The 22,323-nt window shown below is 44.8% G+C and overlaps 3 protein-coding genes across 3 annotated transcripts; 1 reads left to right on the top strand and 2 right to left on the bottom strand.

Annotated features, from left to right (window-relative positions):
• Positions 1-1,355: 1,355 nt before the first annotated feature.
• On the bottom strand, positions 1,356-3,485 carry LOC134187562 (uncharacterized). Its single transcript, XM_062655715.1, has one exon. It carries the CDS (start codon positions 3,339-3,341, stop codon positions 1,605-1,607), a length of 1,737 nt encoding a protein of 578 aa, XP_062511699.1. The 5' UTR covers positions 3,342-3,485; the 3' UTR covers positions 1,356-1,604.
• Positions 3,486-6,769: 3,284 nt separating this feature from the next.
• Positions 6,770-7,742, bottom strand: LOC134179438 (uncharacterized). Its single transcript, XM_062646370.1, has one exon. The coding sequence runs from the start codon at positions 7,740-7,742 to the stop codon at positions 6,927-6,929; it is 816 nt and encodes a 271-aa protein (XP_062502354.1). The 3' UTR covers positions 6,770-6,926.
• Positions 7,743-15,354: 7,612 nt separating this feature from the next.
• Positions 15,355-19,944, top strand: LOC134187598 (uncharacterized). Its single transcript, XM_062655753.1, has 8 exons — positions 15,355-15,457; positions 15,518-15,711; positions 17,222-17,286; positions 17,344-17,523; positions 17,723-17,778; positions 17,844-17,951; positions 18,005-18,345; positions 19,373-19,944. The coding sequence occupies exons 1-8, from the start codon at positions 15,385-15,387 to the stop codon at positions 19,772-19,774; spliced, it is 1,419 nt and encodes a 472-aa protein (XP_062511737.1). The 5' UTR covers positions 15,355-15,384; the 3' UTR covers positions 19,775-19,944.
• Positions 19,945-22,323: the final 2,379 nt, after the last annotated feature.

The following is a 22,323-nucleotide window of genomic DNA, read 5'->3' as shown; positions in this document are numbered from 1 at the left end:
CCATTCGTAGAAGAACAGCAGACACCGTTTCACAGTCCACAATAAGGTAGCTGTGCATCGCTTTCATTCTACGTGATGCCTGCTTGCCTGGACATCTAGGCTTTCTGTTGGCAGCCTAATTCGCATTGGTACTGCTTTCTGTTTGCTTACAGTTTGTTCTACTGCTACCGCAATAGAAGTAGCAATCTGGTTTAGTTTAGGTCTCTAGAAAAGTTGACAGACGCACAACTCAAAAGGTTTCGTCATCGCGTGTCATGTGATCACATGTGATATTATATCGTAAGCTATTTGGCTAATGCTACGAGCTCACATGTTCACAATGGATGCTTTATGCCTCAGTAGTTTGCATGACGTTTTTACCCGTTTTGAGTGCTCTGTCGACTACAGAGTTAGCAAGCTCGCTCTACACTGACTGTGTGCCACGCCCCTAAATTTTGTTGACATGCAGCTACCTAGCGGCCCCGGTATAGAGAGGCAAACAAGTGCAGTTGGAGTTCTCTCATACTGCTTTATCTTTTAGAGTTATCAAAACTTCCCCGGGCTTGGGGGGCTACGCAACTTCGTATAGAAGCGTCTTTTGGGGGGTTGGCCGACGGACTATAGGTTGCTGTCACGCGTATGATAGACCTACGTGTAGTTACTGACATTTTGATTTCTACGGTTGTGGGAAACGACATATAGCAGCTTGCGCTGGGTTTGCGTGTCGATCGTTGAGCACATGTACTAGTATTAATCCACTATTTCTATAGTCGCTGAGGGTGTCGGACATTGCATGCACTGAAAGAGCAGACCGCCGATCTACAAAGCGTACATAGTAATTGTACTCAACGCAGGGCGACGTCGTGCAAGCTGATTCGTGGCCGACCATTGGTTGACCTCTGTGGTAAGCTTTGAGTCGAGAGATGGAGAAGAACTGGAAAGAGTTGACCCGTTGTTTGTAGGGTGGCACGTGTCGAGACTGATAAGCCCAAGGCACTTGCGTCAGAGCGAAATTACATTAACAAAGAGCCAATAGCGGAGTGCATCCCTATCGAGGATGCACAAACATTTAGCGGCACTCTGATTGAAGGATAGAGAGTCGACGGTTTGTTTGAGTGGCGAATGTCTCCAGCCGGTCTTTCTCCTCCACGGGGGGGAGATGACCGGCTGGACACTCGAGCCTAGGAACACAAGGGCAAGAGTGCTGCAAAGTGCAGCATATATTACAACAAGGAAGTGCTCTAGTACATTAAGATGTCACAATAAATCAAATAATTAGGTCGGCTCAACGTTGGTAACGTAATAAAAATAAAGAAATTTCGTGTGCATAATGGCATTGGGTCGCAGCTGCAGTCTTCTCTAGAGGTTCATCCATGTTGCAAACGGTGTATTCAAATACTTTATTTAAATTACACACCAATACAATATAATTTCTAAGAAGAACGTGGTCAGAACAACCAAACAACGCAAACAAACTGAAATAATGTATTAACATGCACTATATCTACGGTCAAACGCTAAATCTAAATCGAGATGAACTTGTTCTTGTCCCAATCTATTGTTGTTTACGTAGTTGCAGAAGCTAAATTTGTTCAGTTTTTTACTCACTCTGTTGTCGTAATCAACTAGGGGACGACACTTCCCCAATATCCTATTTCTGGAAATGAAGACTGTATTGTCTTTGCACTGGCACTATGGTGTGGATATCCGTTTAGAGTCTCGAAATCTACTCGAGCTCTTCCGCTACCACCTGTTCCAGTGTAGGTGGTGCTGTAGATTTGGACACGGCCTCCTCCACTAATATTGAAAACACCGGTTGCAGCATCCAGTGTCACCGTTGTAGCCCTCAGTAATATAGAACCACCACTACCTGGTCCACCGACGGTTAGACGACAATTGCCAGTTGCTTTTGCGATGTTATTGTTTCCTACTGATGTTAGTGTGCCGTGTAGAGTTGCCGTTGCAGCACCGATGTAAATAATGCCTCCACCATTCGAGCCAGAATTTGGAACACATTTGCCATGTCCCATATATGTGCTGCTTGATACGTGATAAGAGCAACCTCCTCCTCCTCCCGAACCTAAGAAAAGTTTTGTCAGACTAGAGCTGCCGTACACAGCACCGGGCTGGCCATGCACACCACCATTACCACATGTCGGTCTCCCCATAGAAGATAAGCCTACGGAACCATAACTTCCTCCTCCTGCTATGTAAAGACAGTAACAGAGGGACGATCCACCTCCTCCAGCATTTCTACCATTTTTATCTTTTCTAGGAAAACCTGTATCTTGCCACGACTCTCCTGTTACTCCACTCCAGTATCCGCCGCCAGCTCTTTTTGGGCCACCACGAAAACCTTTTCCGTCAGCGTCAATGGATCCTCCTTCGTCAATAGTAAACGTCTTAGCTCTAATGGCTACTACTCCACCGCTCGTACCATTCCAGGCTTGTGCGACAAGTTTTCCGTTTTTCTTGATTCTAAATTCAGAGTAGTTGGGCACTTTGACTACTTGTGCTCTTGTCTTGATAGATGTTGAGTAGTTGTGCACAAGTGGATGTGTGAGATGAAGTGTTGAACGGGAAACCTTTTGAACTCTATTGAACTCAAACAAACCGGCAGTCTGCCCTTGCATTTGAATAACTAGAATTTCATCTCCGTCTTTTAACCAAGGCACAACGTAGTTAATTGCAATTACGGTAGAGCCTGTGACAGCGCTACCTGAAAGAGTAACACAAGTTGTAAAATTCTCTGTTTTAGAAATAATTTTGGTGCCGTCGCTTCCATCGCCTTCCAACGTTTGCACTCTGGACAAACAGGCGGGTCTCAAATATCCGGGGTAGCATGAGCAAGCCGGTACCCATTCAGCAGCAGTTGAGTTGTACTGGAAGGTACAAATACCGTTACCACTGCAATTACCCGAGCATTTGGGATGAAGTATAGACGTATTACTCAAGCTAGATTGCCCCAAAGCAAACACGAGTGCGTTGATTGATTCTTCGAGTTGGGTAATGCGACTAAGTGTGTCATCAATTGTTTGTTGATTTTGATAACTAACTATGGATTGATTCAGCTGTTGGAGAGTGGCCAATAACGGTACTTTGTTGCTTCCCACAACTACTTCTCCATCTAATAAAATTTTTCCGGCAGCTTGTAGATGAAGATCTATTGTATTAGTCGCAGGTATTTTCGGTTCTTTGATTGGCACAGCTTCTGCCCGGTATCTCACCGTAAAACCTTGAGCAGAGATATCTTTGTCTGTGTAAAACTTGAGCAGCATTGTAGACTTGGTTGACACGAACGGTCGAGAAATACGTCCAGCCAGTAGACCACAGTAGAGTCCCAACGAATCAGACGAGTCCATACCATCTATAATCTCTACGTAATCGTAGCATTTACCTGTCTTGGGGTCTGCGGTTTCCAGCGAGAAGGAAGTGAACTCGAGACCTAGAGTAGTTCCTGTAGGTGCTCGTATAAGCCAAGTGCAGTTCAAGTTGTGATCATAGTCTTGCTGATGACTTCCATCAGATAGTACTGAATAGGTGGCAGTCGCTGTAAGTTCAAAGTTTCCTCTACAAGTAGCACGGACAAGAGTGATGTGAACGTAGATTAGCAACGCAACTGACCAAACAAACCAGACAGCTGGGAGACGTTCGACCCTGCTTATTGAATTTGTCATCTTTGTGTAGTCCGGTATATGGACGCCCAGTGTTCAAGTTGGAGGCCTTAGCAAAAGAGCCGGTCGCACAGCTAGAACAATCAACGAGATAGTCAGAAGTAACTAAACCCGCAGTTGTTACGAGGTTAAATGACCTAGAGTCTGTTCACGAATTAGATGGACTCGTGCCTGAGGGTTGCACCTTAGCTAGACAGATTACCAAGAAAGCCAGATGTTATGTTTGTACAAGAAGCTATCTTAGACTGATTGCATCCTTGGCGTGTGTTGTCACAGGAAACGCAAACCCAAGAAGTACTGTATCAAAACAACTATCAGAGCAGGAAGAGAGGTGCAACGCTCAAACCTACAGCTTTTAATTCGGTCTAACATAGAATTCCATTCTGTTGAGACCCATGCAGGAAATCAATAAATGCTTCCTTGTACACAAGTTTCTAATTGTTTGCGTCATTAGTATCTTGTTACACACCTTAATTTGATAAAAGAGTATCTTACTGGGGTTGTCTCTAGATTGATCTGATTAAGCTTGTCTCCACCCGCTAACTCATTACAATTCCGGAAGTTGCTTATGCTGGTCTTTTGTTCATAGCAAGAAATAAATAATTATTATAATTGAATTAAGCTCTTCAAGATCTGTCCATAGATATCAATTAGACCTCGGAAATCCATACTATAGTCCTGCTACGCGCTGAATTCCTCAGTCCATCTAATGCGTGAACCGACTATAGTCATGCGTAGATGACGTAATCTAGCGAATCTATGACACAATTGGGTGTGTATCCGAGGCGTGTCCAGAAAGGTTTTGAAGATGTGAAAGCCCCTCTAGATCCTAAGTCAGACTGTCGGTCATGTAAGTTCGCGACACGCTGATTCCTATATTGCTACGTGTCCGGTTGTTCTTGACTGATTCGTGCGTCAGCAGTCTATGGGGTAGGGTGGGGTGAGAGTGGGGTGAGGTTGAGAGTGGGGGTAGGGGTGGGGGTAGGGGTGGGAGTGGGGGTGAGCCTGAGGGTGGGGGTGGGGGTGAGGGTGAGGGTGGGGGTGGGGGTGAGGGTGGGGGTGGGGGTGAGCGTGAGGGTGGTGGTGGGGGTGAGGGTGAGGGGTGAGAGTGAGGGGTGAGAGTGAGGGGTGAGAGTGAGGGGTTAGAGTGAGGGGTGAGAGTGAGAGGTGAGAGTGAGAGGTGAGAGTGAGAGTGAGGGGTGAGGGTGAGGGATGAGAGTGAGGGGTGAGAGTGAGGGGTGAGTGTGGGGGTGAGGGTGGGGGTGAGAATGGGGGTGAGGGTGGGGGTGGGAATGGGGAGCCAGGATGGGGCTTAGAGTGAGGGTGGGGCAAGGGTGGGGGCCAGGGTGAGGGGTGAGAGTGAGGGTGGGGAGAGGAAGGGTGGGGAGAGGGTGGGGATGAGGGTGAGAGTGGGGGTAAGAGTGGGGGTGAGCGTGGGGGTGAGGATGGGGGTGAGAGTGGGGGTGAGTATGGGGGTGAGAGTGGGGGTGAAGGTGGGGGTGAAGGTGGGGTGAGGTGGGGGTGAGGTGGGGGTGAGGGTGGGGGTGAGAGTGGGGGTGAGGGTGGGGTGAGGATGGGGGTGAGTGTGAAAGTGGGGGTGAGTGTGGGGGTTAAAGTGGGGTGACATTGGGGGTGACAGTGGGGGTGGGGTGGGTGACCGGTGGGGGTGGCGTGGGTGACCGGTGGGGGTGGCGTGGGTGACCGGTGGGGGTGGCGTGGGTGACCGGTGGGGGTGGCGTGGGTGACCGGTGGGGGTGGCGTGGGTGACCGGTGGGGGTGGCGTGGGTGACCGGTGGGGGTGAGGTGGATGACAGGTGGTGTGGGGTGCGTGACTGGTGGGGTGGGTGACTTGTGGGGTGGGTGACTGGTGGGGTAGGTGACTGGTGGGGTGCGTGACTGGTGGGGTGGGTGGCTGGTGGGGTGGGTGGCTGGTGGGGTGGGTGACTGGTGGGGTGGGTGACTGGTGGGGTGGGTGACTGGTGGGGTGGGTGACTGGTGGGGTGGGTGACTGGTGGGGTGGGTGACTGGTGGGGTGGGTGACTGGTGGGGTGGGTGACTGGTGGGGTGGGTGACTGGTGGGGTGGGTGACTGGTGGGGTGGGTGACTGGTGGGGTGGGTGACTGGTGGGGTGGGTGACTGGTGGGGTGGGTGACTGGTGGCGTGGGTGACTGGTGGCGTGGGTGACTGGTGGCGTGGGTGACTGGTGGGGGTGGCGTGGGTGGGGTGGGTGGGTGACTGGTGGGGGTGAGTGGGTACTGGTGGCGGGGTTGGTTGACTGGTGGGGGTGGGTCACTGGTGGGGGTGGATGACTGGTGGGGGTAACCAATGGGTGTGGGGTGACTAATGGGGGTGGGGTGACTAATGGGGGTGGGGTGACTAATGGGGGTGGGGTGACTAATGGGGGTGGGATGGGTGGATGAGTGGTGGGGGTGGATGGGGTGGAAGAGGGGTGGGGGTGGGGTGGGTGGGTGAGTGGTGGAGGTGGGTGCGTGAGTGGTGGAGGTGGGTGGGTGAGTGGTGGTGGTGGGTGGTGGAGGTGGGTGGGTGACTGGTGTGGGTGTGGTGACTGGTGTGGATGTGGTGGGGGTGGGTGGCTGGTGGGGGTGGGTGGCTGGTGGGGTGGGTGCATGGTGGGGATAGGTGCATGGTGGGGGTGGGTGCATGGTGGGGGTGGGTGCATGGTGGGTTGAGTGCATGGTGGGGGTGGGTGCATGGTGGGGGTGGGGTGGGTGCATGGTGGGGGCTTGCTGACTGGTGGGGGTGGGGTGGGTGACTGGTGGGGGTGGGGTGGGTGACTGGTGGGGGTGGGGTGGGTGACTGGTGGGGGCTTGCTGGTGGGGGCTTGCTGGTGGGGGTGTTTCTGGTGGGGGTGTTTCTGGTGGGGGTTTGCTGGTGGGGTGTTGCTGGTGCGGTGTTGCTGGTGCGGTGTTGCTATTGGGAGTGTTGCTGGTGGGGGTGGATGGGGTGGGGTGGTGTCTCTGTGTCTCCGTGTGTGTGTGTGTGTGTGTGTGTGTGTGTGTGTGTGTGTGTGTGTGTGTGTGTGTGTGTGTGTGTGTGCATCCGTGCGTGTGTTCTGTGTGTGTTATGAGATGTGCACATTACACAATGTCCTTGTAAACCTCTCCCAATAGCACAGGCCATCTCTACTCGAAGGGTCAATTGTCAATACATTTATGCCATGTGCCAAAATCATTTGCCACTATCCGGCAATTTCACTGAGCAATATTGCAAGTGAAAATATGTGCAATTCTTGGTATCACTGACAGACAAACGCTATACACTACTAACATTGGCAGATTGGAGATTAAAAACACATGTGTCTGCTGTACAATGAACAACTGGCTCCTTGTGTGGTTTAACATGATATTTCCAATCTTTGCTGGTTAAATGTATGATCTTGCCACGGTCATCATACATTTTTACAACTACATACCACTGAGAGTCACGAGGCATCTCTTCACTAATGTTGGAAATTTCATAAGTTTCCACATCGACAAATGAAAGATAATGATATGAGAAATCCTTCCAATGTAAAGACTTGTTCATGTAAGGATGAAACACTTTCAGTACACTTAGATCACCAGTTGCAGCATTCTTCATTGATATCATCCACATCGAATTCTCTCTGTCAAAGTCCATAACAGAAATTAAGAAATCCCCTGGTGATGCCTTGAACACTTTTCCCGTTTCACAATGACAACATTTTTTCGTCTTGTACTTGGGAAAGACATATTGAGCAGAGAAATACCAGTAGGGGTGTGATGAGTAATGTCTGTCACTCGGATACCCTACACCATTTTTTGAGTTGCAGTCTGGGCCATACATGAGAACGGGTTGCAGTACACCGACATCGTATCCACCTGGCTCAACTCCGCACCACAAAAACACCTCTTGGTGTTTTGTTTTGTTGAACAGTCTGGGCAGAGAGGGCACACGGAAATGGCATAGCATCTTTGACACTCTCCCGGCGTAGACTGCGTAGACGTTACCGTACAACGAATTGCCGAGCTTTCTGTTGTTGTCGTCTGCGCTGGCGAGCGTGCAGATCGCCCATACAAGAGAAAGCGCCTGTAAGCACAGGAGCGCCATATCTTCTCGCAATCACAGATCACGTGATTGCAGCCACAGGAACAATTGTTGTACATGTACATGCATGATCACTCGTGCAATTTATTAATTTATAACCCACTCAGCCTTTCTAAAACATTACAAGAGTGTTACAAAGCGTTCTCACGCAGACTGGGCCTAGCTGTCAATGGATTAGTTAAATAAGAGCCAGCAAAAGCAAATGTTTATCGTCTGGCATAACGCGCTCTAAGAGGCATAGATAAACACGTCATGGCAACGTTTACAATACTAAACTAATTAACAAGTACATTTACAAAAATTAGTAGACAATGTTTAGTGAGTTCATTTAACTAAATAAAACTTATAGTGTTTACCAATATGTCCCTGGCCAAAAAGAATGCCCATTGAGATCCCGGAAGCAAAGTGGTAGCAAAATTCCGAGGCTTAGAGCGTGACTTTCGGAGAGTGAGTATGGATGTCCTAATTGACACTGTACAATGCTTAGTAAATGACACAAACACATGTATACCGTGCTACCAACATATACTTGAGTTTCCTTCAGCTGCATGCATATCTACTTATGTATCTAGTGTCGTAGATTTCAACCTGGCGTTTGCACACGTGCAGGTATGTATAGCTACTGTGTACACGGTGCGTTTGAGTCTGCATCTTTAGGGTTACGAAGTCTGTAGATGTGTACAAAGCACGTACGAGTTAGTTCTAATTAGAAATGGTAATACATGAGCGTGTCCCGTAGTTTAGTCAAGCCTCGACTTCTAGAGGTCGCGCTACGCCCCTGCGTCACTGTTGCTCTTGGTACTACTATAGTAATTAAAAGTTCTACTGTAGTTCGTAGTATAGACTTAATCTCGCATAGCCAGCTCCTCCTCTTTTCTATTTTTTGGTAATAATATAAATATAAAAATAAAAACGGGGAAGGGCTGGCTACGCGAGACTAGTATAACTGGCATTGTATTCGGGATGTTTAAAAATAACCAGATTTGCCCGGGCATATAAGGCGGAGACAACACAAACTCCCGAATAATTTGTTCCCCGTATGCCCGTATTTTGTAGAACCCGGATATATCTTGCTCCTAAAGACGTCCCCGCTAGGAAGCGACTTTTCACTATATATTGCCCAAGGTCACAAACGGGCACTTCATATTTATTGAAGATCCAATGCGCCGTTCTAGAGAAATTCGAGCGCAAGTGGCGGCGGGTTCGATCGACACGAAATACCGCCGTCCCAACAGAACTCTGGACGATGGCGACACCTTCACTGTTGACCTCGATCAACCTGGCGTGCACTCACAGTTCGTCGTGCAAACTTTGAGCAACAACAGCATCTTCGCAGCTAGTACGGTCGGGTTTGGGGACTTCAAAAGGGGCCCATTTGAATCTTCATCTCGTGCAACCGAAAGGTACGTTTGTAAATTGTGGTGTGGAACACGGGAGATTGGTCAGGCAGTTTTGGCACGATTGATGTACAGACAGACAGACAGACAGACAGACAGACACACAGACAGACAGACAGACAAACAGACAGACGCATAGACAGACAGATCAGCCTTTTATATGGAGTTGAACAAAGCAGTAAAAACGTAGTTGAATTCGTCCAGAGATGCGCTGCTGAGCGCACGCGCACAGCGGACTCACGAGCGTCTCGGGATGAATGGAGCATGCGCATCGCTAGTGACTAGCGCGCCCGCCACAGCGCAGCAAGCGTCGCAGAGTGCGTGTGTTTCGTTTCGTTTCTTTCATGGCAGACGGTGAGCAGAGGCAAGTCAGCACTCTCGAAGGAGACCGCCAGGGCCGCTGTAGAGTCTAGATTCAGCACTGGCAGTCAACCTCCTCAAGGGACAACAGGTAGATGACTCGGCTTCTTCCGCGGTTGTGAATGATCTCGATTCCGCGTGCTGCTTCGGCCTTCGCGATGTTTCGCGCTTTTTGGTGCCACGTGGTCGCATACATCCGGTAGAGAGGATATTGCGTGCGAAAGAGTGGCCCGTAGGTACACAAACAGCGCGACAGCTTAGTAGCGAAGATATTTGTCTGAACGGTTGCAGCGTATAGGGAGTATGAGCAGCTAGCTGGTTGCAATGTCCAAAGGCGTAGCTGCTGTGGGTGTTGGTGTGTCAAGTGTGACGCTGATGCAAACAAGCATATTGCGAGAGGCCGAGAAAGCTGAGCAGAGAGGCATGTTGCAAGCGAGAGAGGCAGTCCGTCTGCTTATGCAAGGGCTCGGGCACAGAAAGACGTTTGGTGGCACGACCGGTAACGGTTGCGGGCACAGTCTCGTCACGGTGGAGCGCAGTGCCAGAGGCAGCGCAGCGAGAAGACTGAACAGAGAGGCATGCGGCAAGCGACTGGGGCAGTCCGTCTTGCACTCGCTGAATGCAGCAGTCGCGGACGCGGTGTCGCGAAACTTGGTGGACCGGTCATTGGTTGTTTGGTTCACATCTTGAACCGGCCCCGCGTCCAGTGACACCAAGCGTGGCGGCGTTGATATGCGACACTGACATCGACTGGACTTCGGACTGCTGGAACGATCGGTTTCTTGCTCGTTTGGCGCTGGGCTAGCCTCGTCCACGTTGCGTGCATACCAGTCAGGGTACTTACGGTATCAACCGTCCTGCAAGCGAACCGGTATCGCACCAATCTAAATCCCGACATCTGAACGGACTCTATGCTTGTTAGTGGTGTTCATAGCGGACGAGAGTATCGCGAACTCTACTCGCAAAATTCCATGTCAGCGGTGCGCTATGTTCGCATTCGGCAAGGTGTAGGGGACCCCTAGCTCTTGCAGTCTCTCTGCCACTGTTGGTACTGGTCTTACGAGTCGTTACGCGGTCGACGGCAAGTCCCAAATGGCGGCAGCGATTACCAATCACTCCAGATGTGTACTGCTCAGACTGAAAGACGACTTTGGCCCCAAGAGTGGACGGGCGGAAAGTGGCGATGCTTCGGACTGCATGCTTTTTTGGCTTTCTTTGGCTTTCTGCGCGCGGGCGAAGTTACAGTACTATACAGTTCGTACCGGCCGTTGAATCGTCGGTTCATCTGACAGTTATCGATGTTGCAGCGGACTCCCTCTTGAACCCGTCCCTCATGAGAGTTAGGCTCGTGCAGTCAAAAAACGGACCCGTTCCGGCAGGGTGTGGATATCCAACTCGGGAGGACGGATACCGCTTTATGTCCTGTTACGGCAATGCTGGTTTACCTCGCTTGGCAAGGTCGAGAGGCAAGCGCGTTGTTTCTGTGCTCTGATGGAAGGCCTCTGTCTATGCAAAGACTTGTCAAAGAAGTGCGGGAGACACTAGAAGCCGGGGGTTTGTGTCCGGTTACTCGATGCGTAGCTTTAAGATTGGAGCCGCAACTACACTTGCAGAACTGGGTTGGAGGACTCCACGATCCAGACATTGGCGAGGTGGAGGAGCGAGGTTTGCAAGCGCCACGTAAAACTTGACGCCAATATTCTAGCTTCATACTCTCGGTCGCTTGTAGCTTCCCGCCAGAGACGAAGCGATGACAAGTTTGCCGAAGACACGGCGGTACCATGCGTGCATGCTTTCTACCCGGTGACTAGTTGTACAGTGTACTCGCGTGCATGGTTTCGTACGTGCGTGCAATAAACGCATGCTCACTAGACAGTGACAAGGCATTCACCTCTGACAGCTAACCGGGGGTACGTATCTGAATGAATACTGGAGAGTAGGTCCTGAAGAAGAGGGTCCGGCTTGGGTGCGGGGTGACCTCGACGTTGGTCGAGGTCGCCTTCCTTGTGGGCCGGAGTCTGGTCTGAATTCCCGGATCCTCGCCGGACGTCGGTTCTCCATGATGGGCTGGGCCGAGCTCCGCCCACTCTCCACGGCCACGCCTTCATTACGCAGGCCGGCTCAGGTAAGTGGTCGCGTCAAGTCGGCAAATGAACATCGTCACAGGAAAACTAAGAATTCAAACATAGAGAGAAGATATAGAGAAGAGATGATGTACACCCAACACCATTTACGTTAATACAATTAACACTATAGATGTTAACAGCACTCCTGACGCCCGACTCGTTCTCATTATCTACGTCGATCTCTCCGTAAGGTCAACACGAATGAAGAATAAACTACAAATATCTAGAGAGAAGGAGAACGCTATAACAGTACCTTCTAGACTTGTCCGACACGCGTGGACGTGTGACCGTGTCGCCTAGCATAATTACCACGGCGTCAATGAAATGTAGCGACCGCAGCTACGTACACATAACTTGTGATATGATACTAATTGGGTTCGTCCTGAACATGCAACGTCGACGAGCAGTCTCTGCCTTTAATGTTGGAGAAAATGTCCAACTCAATGCTCTCGATACTGCCGTTCATGTTGTTGTTCCTCTCCCCTAGCTACTGCGCAAGATGCTCATGATGGAGGACATTCAGCCTCCACAGAAAGGAACAGAGATCGGTCAGCACGAACGCTAGCGATTCTCTAACGAAAAGCAGTGGTTGCAGTAGCTACCAGTGCAGATGAAGCTACTCAGCTTTATGACCTTGTCCTCTCACCAGTACTAGACTTTACTTGAGGTTTGTTCACATTTACAGAGTGGACTGGCCGTAGTGCTCATGATCATGTTTTTGCTCAACGTGCAAAATGTTTCGAACGTCACGCACGCACGGCGTGGGAAATCTTGTTCTAGAAGAGACAGGTCAGTGGCGAACGTTTCTGTTCGATCTTGAGTAACGTCCATAACAACAACTTTCAATTATATCTATAGCCTGCTCGATCTGCAACGGCGAGGAGATTAGTAGAGCGTGGAACTTACCGATGGTGCTCCACTGTAGGAGAAAACTGAGTAACACCACTGCAGCGTCTGTTCATGTGCTAGCTATCTCATGGCGCCAGACACTCTGAAGGAAGACGGTTACGGGTACACCATCAGTTGTGGCGTTACTACAAAGCTAATTGGTGTGACGTTATTCAAACAAGTTGGGATTGTTTGCTAGTTGTTGATAGATGTCCCTTCATTCATGGTGCAGCAGAGAAAAGCGTTTTATCCTATTATGATGATTGCATTCGAGATAGATGCCAACACACATTAGACTTGGACTACCTACTGTCAACAACAGCCTGTGTTAGAACAAAGAACCGCTAGTGTGCCGTTTACAACGATTTGGATAACTCAACAGTAACCACACAATACGTTGCTTGGAATTGTGTACATGATTTTCTTGTTGGAAATGATTATCCTAGAATTCCCAATGTTGGCTCAATACCGCATGCAAGTGTCCTAGTGATAGGACCTCAACGTAAGAAGACAAATAAAATAGAATTGTTGAGCACGAGAGCTGTCCTGATGGCAACGTGCAAGTCTCTAAAAACGACACTTGCAGGCAAGTTCTTCCCATTCTGCAACCCAACGCGTCAATGTGCGTTCGAGGGCAATGCAACAATTTCATTTCTGTTGATATCGATGTGCAAAATGTTTCTGGGTATGGTAGTCTAGTGGGCTTGGAGAACATCAATCCAACAGCTGACTGCTACGTTGTCAAAAGCGATCAAGCAATAGTTTGCAATGCAAATGTTCATTTGTCTTGTGACAAAGTCGTTGTTTTGAAGCAGACTGAGTTCTTTGTGTTGGATGACGGAAATATTTATGACCACGTGACAGTTGTCTATCTCAAAATCGGAGAATACGTTTACGTCAATGGCACTGTGTTTCGATGCAATATGTCTTCTCACAGAATTACACGTTTCATAAAGTGTGGAGCGTTGAAATTTTGCCTATCATTCAGTCTACTGTTGCATGTGCTGTCACGAGTCTGTTGTTAGATCGTCTTTGTGACATACTGCCTGTTTGCCGAGCTAAGAACTCTGCAAGGAATATGCACTATGTGTTATTTCCTCTCCCTTGATGTTACATTTCTGATATTACTACTGTAGTGAAAGCCAATCGAGTTGAAATCAAGTGGCTGTGCACTTTGATAGGATTTCTGTTTCACTACTTTGCTCTCAGCCATTTCACTTGGTCATCAATGATTGCAGTCAATCTGTTGAGATAATTCGTAATCACTCCAACAACATCATCACATACGAAGACAAGAAAGCAATTAATATTTTACAGCATTATTGGATGGGGCATCCCCTCCTGGTTTGTGTCATGTGCCTTGTGTTAGACAAAGGCAGCAATGTTGAACATTGATTGTGCTACGGACAAACTCTGCTACTTGCAAGCAGAAGTACGTCTCTTAGTTGGCTTTGTTGCATCTGTCAATATCGTTGTGCTGTTCAACTTGTTGACTTTTATTGTTCTGGTGGTGAGCATTCACACCACTATGAAGTCAACCAAGATGTCCACCTTGAATTCAATAGTCATGTGTCCAACACAAAAGAAAACTGCGCACTTTTACTGGAATGTTTTCTTTGTTGGGCCTCATGTGGACAGTTCCATTGATGGCATCGATAAAGAGTTTGGAGGTGTTGTGGTATCTTTTCTTTGTCATCACTCTGCTGCATGGACCAACTTTGCTGATAATATTTGTGCTCAACAACAGGACACGACATCTGTATGTTCAAAAGTTGAGAGAACGTTTAATTTTTCCAATACTACAAATTCTACAGAGAACAAAGATATAAAATCTCTCGCAGTAAGGAAAATAACTGTCATACCAGTAACTCAGGTTTAAACATCCTTGTCTACAGTTTGTCCACAAACATTTCATAATTGGAGTTGTCTAACAATAAATTTGCTTTTGCTAAAAGATGCAATGAATAGTGACCTAGAGCAGCATCAGCCATTATGACTGTTAGTTCTTGATATCAACCATTTGGATGCAACTGCTCCACTGCCACAAAGTCATCTAACTACATATATGACTGCCCTGTATATTCACAAGTTATAGAAGGGTAGAAAAGTATGAAGTTAATAGGACTGTGAGAATATGATGGATGCTCAGTAAACTAATTAAAACCAAGTTGTTTTAATAATTAATTTGACTGTTTAAACAAGAATATATGTGTTACCATGAATGTAGTACGTGGTGCTTTCAACCAAGCTAATTTAATTAATTAACTCCACTTATTGTATGATATCATTGCATGTATAGTCACTATAGCAATATGACCATGCTTGTGACCATGCAGTTATGTCACATACAGTGTAATCATACATCAAAACTGAAGAGGATTCAACAGTCTCATCGATAAGCCATAGACAGACTGTGCATGGTATAAGAACACTGATTGTGAAACTGATGACCAGATGCAGAAAAGGAAACTGAGACGCAACTAAACAAGTCGACAACAAAAATACAAATTTTAGTAGTTGTTATACGTATATATCAATCACTAGCTTACCAGGGTAAGAAAACAACAAACTTTAGAGTGATTTATACTGTATTGGGCGTGGCAGAGTAGATCTACAAGTACAGTACAATATTGGCGCTGCTCTGGGCCTGGACATGTTGTCTTGGCGCTTGCAGCACCATTGCGCCAAAATTATCTTGCGTACTTCAAAATTCCGGATCCGGGCCTATGTTCGAGGCAATCCGGGAATAACGAGGGCGGAGTGAGACTATGAAGAGTCAATACACAATGTTTATATTTTAGGTAAGTGCACTGTAGTTTATAATTAGGGACGTATGTGCTGCGTACGTCATACGTAATTGGAGCTCTGACCGTTATGTTTACAGCCACTAGAACCCCTAGTACTTGGAGACAGTCGTACAGACTTGCTGTTTGTGTACGTCCGAAAGGTGGTTGTTTATCATCTAGCTAGGCGATGAGTTTTCGTTTACTACAACGTGTAATTGTAGGTCAATCTAATGAGGTCAACGGTAGCAAAGTTGACACTGGCAGACATGTTTGTGATTGGGAAGAGATGAAGCAGCGAGGAACAAGAGTCCTTCGAGTGTGTTTTCTTGCATTACTGTTTGGAATTATGCTCATTCCTACTGGTGCCTATTTGTCATCTGTCGACTTACCTACTACGAATGGCTCAGCTTCAAATGTGCGTCAGTGTTTTAGCTACTTGTGCATGTGTCGTTTCAACTCCCGGATAAAGACCGGAAGTGATATTTTAGCATGCTAATTTCTGCAGTTTGTTTAAATTATTTAATATTGTTGTTGGTAATTAAGTAGTAATTAATAATACAGTGCAACCGTTGAATTTTTATAGAATTCAGTTAGGAGAGGAGATATAGATGATCTCTGGTAAAGACTTTCAAATACCAAATTTGAAGTTAGTGGATGCAAAATAGTTATTGGGAGGAATTAATTTTTCCAGAAAATTTATACTAGTTAGAGCCAACATTGAATTAATTAATAATTGTTTTCTGTAAGTATATAACGCTATATATATATATATATATATATATATAGAGAGAGAGAGAGAGAGAGAGAGAGAGAGAGAGAGAGAGAGGGAGGGAGGGAGGGAGGGAGGGAGGGAGGGAGAGGGAGAGAGAGAGAGAGAGAGAGAGAGAGCATAGTAAACATACAACTTTTAATTTTTATATGTTAATTGCATCAGGTTTTGTGATGTTTAGGTCTGCCCTTAGATGTTACCTAGCTCAGGCATATAACAGCTAATGTGTCTAATTAATTATATAATATTACGTGTACCGGCACATAGTTCTTTATATGACAATTATGAACTTTCTAGTTGTGTTTGTGATTTATGTTTAATTAATGATTATTTAAAATGTTCCAGTGTAGTCTAAAAGTAGTCGAAAGTTAGTTGACTGTATTAACAATGGGGGATTAGAAATGCGGCTTACGGTATATACCAAACACTTGTTAGCTAGATGTTGATGTGTACCGTACGGGTTAATTTTTTGTTGCAGCTCAAGAGTTTGATAATGTGGGCAACATAAGTAACAAAGAATAATTAATTAAACAGGAATTCATCTGGTGTTCAGAGTTGAAGAGTTTGCAACTCTTGGTATTGTTGAGTGAGGTTACTTTTAGTACTGCATGATGTCTGTATAAAGTTTATGTTAACTTCTCTATTACTTTTGTATTTTAACAGGGCAGTTATTATTTCTCGGACCGTGAAATTAGTATGGAATCTAAATAAGACAACGGGATAGTGCCTATGTAGTGTATGATACAGGAATTCTACGTGCTTCGTAGTAGCTAGGAGTATACAGGTATGTGCTGTCTAGTTTCTTTGTGTGTTTTTTCTATAAACTAAAAGTGTGTGTGTGTGTGTGTGTGTGTGTGTGTGTGTGTGTGTGTGTGTGTGTGTGTGTGTGTGTGTGTGTGTGTTTGAGATTATCATATGTTAGATTATAGGCAAATGCAACTCGTATGAGAAACAGAAAAAATAATAACACTGTGGTATTATTTCCAAAATTGGACTGTTTTACTGTACTTGGTATGTATCTAATTCACTAGGGTCATGCATTGTAATTGGCACATGTGAATGCGTTCTAGAACAGAATATTAGTGCATTTCAGATTAAATAAGAATTCGACACATATCTTATAAGTACACTATAAATATTGTTCTATTTCTGTTAGGAATCATCTCTTTCAGCAAGCTCTTACCAGAGTACTTTGCAAGCGAATGCCAGTAGGCATAATCAGTAAGCATAGTCAACTTCAGTATAGTGATAGTTGTGACCTTAATATACCCTTGTCAGCTGTCGGTCTCCATTGAGGAGAGCTGATAATGGTGATTGTTACTTCCCTTGTGGTGAATGGACATGGTTGCCTGCAGTTGAAGAAGGAAGCAAGAAACCTGTTCTCTTCGTAGAAGCTATCGTACAAGTTCTTATTGCAGTTGCTGTATTCATTACGTGGATTAAGCTAAGAGATACATTGTAAGATTGACTATATGCATGCCTGTGTGCACGGGAGTGTCTGCACGTTAATAGTGTGTGTGTGTGTGTGTGTGTGTGTGTGTGTGTGTGTGCGCGCGTGCGTGTGTGTGTGTGTGTGTGTGTGTGTGTGTGTGTGTGTGTGTGTGTGTGTGTGTGTGTGTGTGTGTATTTATGAGCCCACATGATTTACATTGGTTAGATGGCAGTTTCCTCACATTATGTCTTTCTACATGGTTGTGAACACATTTGTGTTGGGTAATTTTACTATTAAATTTATTACTCACACAGTCATGTATAGTGTAGATTTGCTTGTTCAACAGGTCTAGCAGATATAGCTGAACTTATAAGCAGTGAATCTGACTTACATTGCAGCCATCAAGATTTGCTAGAATCAGTGAAGAATCCATCTTTGCGGTGCATAATTATCAGTAATTGGCTTGTCTGTATATTGTTGCTTATTGACTAACTATCATGAATTTAGGTGTGGTGTTTCAATATGCTATTCTTTCGTTTATGTGTTGGTGGATCTGCTCAGCAATCAATCTTTGGTGGATCATCCGTAGACCATCACAAGCTCGTTTCTTCTCAAATCAAGCAAAGATAAAGGTTCATATTATTGAGTCATTGATATCGTGGTTGTTGCCTGCTTTTCTTGTGAGTGTGCCATACATGACTGGAACGTCATTCAGAGTTGGTTTTAGTCATCCTCGTTGTGCACCTGCTTCTAAAGAATTAGCATATTTTACAGTGGGATTACCATTGCAATTGGGATCGTTTCTTCTTGTGGTGCTGCTGTCTGATGTTGCAATTGGGCTGAATCAGGTGATGTAGCAAATGTGGCATGTATGGTAGATGAGTAAAATGAAACTAAGTGAATAATTCTATATGATGAACTGCAATTGTGAAATGTGGAAATATTGTAATAATTAGCGCTTGTGGTTGTTTTTCTCTGTTTTTGCATAAATGCCATTGTGCAGCGGGAGTGTATGCATGAAATAGTGTGTTGTTGTTGTTGTTGTTGTTGTTGTTGTTGTTGTTATAATCTAGAGCATGTTAGTTTGTTTACAAATTGTGCTGAAAATGGATATGTGTATTCGATTTCAAAGTGTATCAAGGCATTTGCATTTCTGGTTTTAGTTTTGAATTTGTGGTGCACCCACAATGCATCTTTGAAGGGTGATAGCATGGCAGATACATTGTTAAAATCAGATTTATTAAGAAACCAAGTATGAAAAGAAATAGAAATTATCAATTAAGTTTATTGCTGTAACCAATTTATATGAACTATACTGGCCATGGGCCACACTGTGTATATGTGTTTGTTTGCATGGTTAATTAAATGATTTGCATACAAGAACTGTAATGCTGAAAGTAAAAATTAAGAAAAGTTGTTAGAAATGTAGAGAGTATAGAATTTGAGCGAATTTTAAGTAATAATGCTATTTAAGAGTGATGACAGAAACGGCTACTGTGTGTGTGTGTGTGTGTGTGTGTGTGTGTGTGTGTGTGTGTGTGTGTGTGTGTTTGTGTGTGTGTGTGTGTGTGTGGTGTGTGTGTGTGTGTGTGTGTGTGTGTGTGTGTGTGTGGTGTGTGTGTGTGTGTGTGTGTGTGTGTGTGTGTGTGTGTGTGTGTGTGTGTGTGTGTGTGTGTAGGGGTACAGGTATAAAATATTTTTTAGCATTACAAATTGGACAGTGTGCTATGATCAATACCAAGTGCTATCATGCACTTATAAGTTGTTATCAAGTTTTGTTGGGTTGAAGAATTTTTTGTAGAGGAAATTATTATTCTGAGTCATTACATGTTTGCTACTGGTAGCTATAATTTGTACTATAATGGGTGTTGTTAGGCTGTTAAGAGGCGAAGAAAACTGCAAACTGAAACTCTGAAATCCATGCTACATGCTAATACTAATCAAGTGAATGAGATACGTGTGTTGCAGTGGAGATTTTATTTGTTGGCAATCATGACACCAATCGTCTCAACTGTTATGTTTATCAGTTTCGGAATCAAAGCTCGAAATTCTGAAGTTGTGTCTTTGTATGTAAAAGAGTACTATAATTGCTTGAAGAATCAGCCCGACAGCTGGGACTGTCCACAAACATTTCTTGATTATCAATACCCAGTCCTCACCATTATTGCCCGCTTAGCGGTAATTCTATATTCAATTGCTCTGGTGGCATACATTTTTCTATCCAAAGAAGCAAGAAGTGTTCTACCATGGAATGGTTGTTTCAGCAGGTGTCGGTGACATGATCCTACCAAGGACCAGTCGATTGATGTCCCCACCACGTCAGTTCAGTCGTGTAGTCAGTGATCTTGAATTGAGGTTACAGCTATAGCATAGAGATATACTATCATAATGCAGTGTATACAATGAAATTTCAATCAGGGTAAATGCACCACACCTTTCCTTCCTTATTGTACTGTATTAATTACTACTAAGTTCAGGATTTGTCTTCATCATTGGACGTGTAGCAACGGCTTCAGCCGGATCCTCTCGATTTTCTGATGTGATAGGTAGAGGTTTTTCCACTGATTTAATTACTTGGAGTTGCTAGATCTGATGTAGTGGGTTGATCGTCTCTCTTAATTCATTTGATCAGAATGTCTATATGTACTGCTCCTTCCTTGCTTTAATTAGATTCTGTAATCAACAGCTCCTGGTTTATCTAGAATAAATCCATCTGTCCATTTATTTCTCCCACTATAATCTCGTAGCGACGTGCACTCTCTCTCTCTCTCCAACTATCAAAATCTCCCGCTTTTTGTGGTGCTAGTTCCTGCTGTCTGAATTGCTTTTTCTTGATTTTGCTTGCTGAAGTGCATGGGCTGTAACATTATCAAGTATTATAACTTTCTAATAATAATATTAATTTTCTCAACTATTAGTTTATCAGTTTAGGAATCAAAGCTCGAAATTCTGATCGAGAAGTTGTATCTTTTTATGTCAACGAGTACTATAATTGCTTGAAGAATCAGCCCAACAGCTGGGACTGTCCTCAAACATTTCTTGATTATCAATATCCAGTTCTCAACATTATTACAGACTCGGTTATAATTCTATATTGAATCACTCTTTTACCATACACATTTCTATCCAAAGAAGCGAGAAGTGTTCTACCATGGAATTGTTGTGTGTGTCAGCAGGTCTCGGCAATACGAAGTCCTCCTAAGGAACAGTCAAGTGATGTCCCCACGACGTCAGTTCAGTCAGTCTAAAAGTCAGCTAGTGATCTTGCATGAATTGAGGTTACGGCTAGCATAGACATGCTACCAAGTACAGTCTAGTACGTACTCTACACTAAAATTTTAATCAGGATTAATATTAATTAAGTTCATATATTATTTTCAAGCACCTTGTATACGTTATTATATATATTCAGACAGTCACGTAGGGTTGAAATAATCAAAACTGATTTTTGACGTCAATGTGATGTCATCGTATATGCTAATGGTCGACAGTGCTTTTGAAGGCATCTGCATGTTCTGTATATATAAATTGTTATCGTTTGAAGTTTAATTTATATTATTATTTTTTGTTGCACTCACAAATTAGGTGCAAGCAGAACAGCATAAGAGATAAATTAACAGATAATTTCCAGAGGTGATTAGTGCGGGTTAAACACGTAATGTCGTCTTCTCTTCTAGATATAACTAGAAGGCTGATCTCTCTGTCTGTAGCATCAATCACGTCAAAATAGCCGCCACAAAACCATGCATGAAGCCTGCGTTCCATACCACAATGCAAACGCAAGTTTCTGTTGTTTAACCCTAGACCTCGCCCAATCCTAATTTGCCCCGGAAAACAACGGGGTACAAATTATATCGCCTAGAGGAGGAAAATTTGTGTTAATTTGCTCGAGAAAAGAACAGCAGCATTATACCTTTGGAGTGATGTGACGTTAAGCGGAAATGTCAAAATAGCTGGGACTGCACGTGCACCCACTAGACGTATTTGGCCATTCGGGAAACAAGCTATCCAGAATTTTGTTTCGTTCCTGCTCAATAACCGGATGTTTACACAAAAATTTGTGTTAATTAATCTAATTAATTAATTTGCCTGGGCAAAGAACGAGCTATTCAGCTCTTTAATATCTACTAGTAGTAACTGACCTCATGTTGCACATCAATTTGCAGACGAATCTAGCCAAGAAACTGTTCAAGTTGTAATGTACAAGTAGAATGAATACACCTAGTATATTTTACCACAGACTCGATCTGTACTACACTGTGATTTGCCCAAAGAAGTTTATCAGAGAATCCAATTACAACTGCAGTCAGCTAGGATTTACCTGCTGCCCGTGTACTCATTATAGAAACTGTATGTGCCAAATTAAAAAGGTCACGGCCCCAAGGAATAATTTTCCTGCCTCGGTGCACGTGCTAGGCAATTTGGCCTCCAACTCGAAAACTTTGATCTTAGCCACGCCTCTAGTTTTTCCTGCTTTACTGCATTAGATCCTCCCAAAATGCACCTACTGCAAAACTACACAAGATTGCAATGTTTGCCCCGGCAAAGTCTCGAAAAAACTTTCTACGTAGGCATTACTTTGCAGTCTGTAAATACAGAAATTTTCATACTTCTAGATTTATGTCGATGAAGTTCGTACACACATCTGGTTTATACGGGACATCGGTACTGTACTGTATCGAATTCAAATGCATCTGCTCTGGGGTATCTATAACTTTTTGTGTTCATTGCTAATTTATTTGTTTATTTATTACTAATTTATTAATTTATTACAAATCCAGAAATTTTCGTACTCGTGAAATTTTCGTTATTTTCTTACAAATACG

This window comes from Corticium candelabrum, chromosome 1 (assembly GCF_963422355.1).
Source record: "Corticium candelabrum chromosome 1, ooCorCand1.1, whole genome shotgun sequence".
In the NCBI taxonomy this organism is placed as follows: domain Eukaryota; kingdom Metazoa; phylum Porifera; class Homoscleromorpha; order Homosclerophorida; family Plakinidae; genus Corticium; species Corticium candelabrum.
The sequence above is the reverse complement of the archived record's forward strand: the minus strand, read 5'-3'. Positions and strand labels throughout refer to the sequence as shown.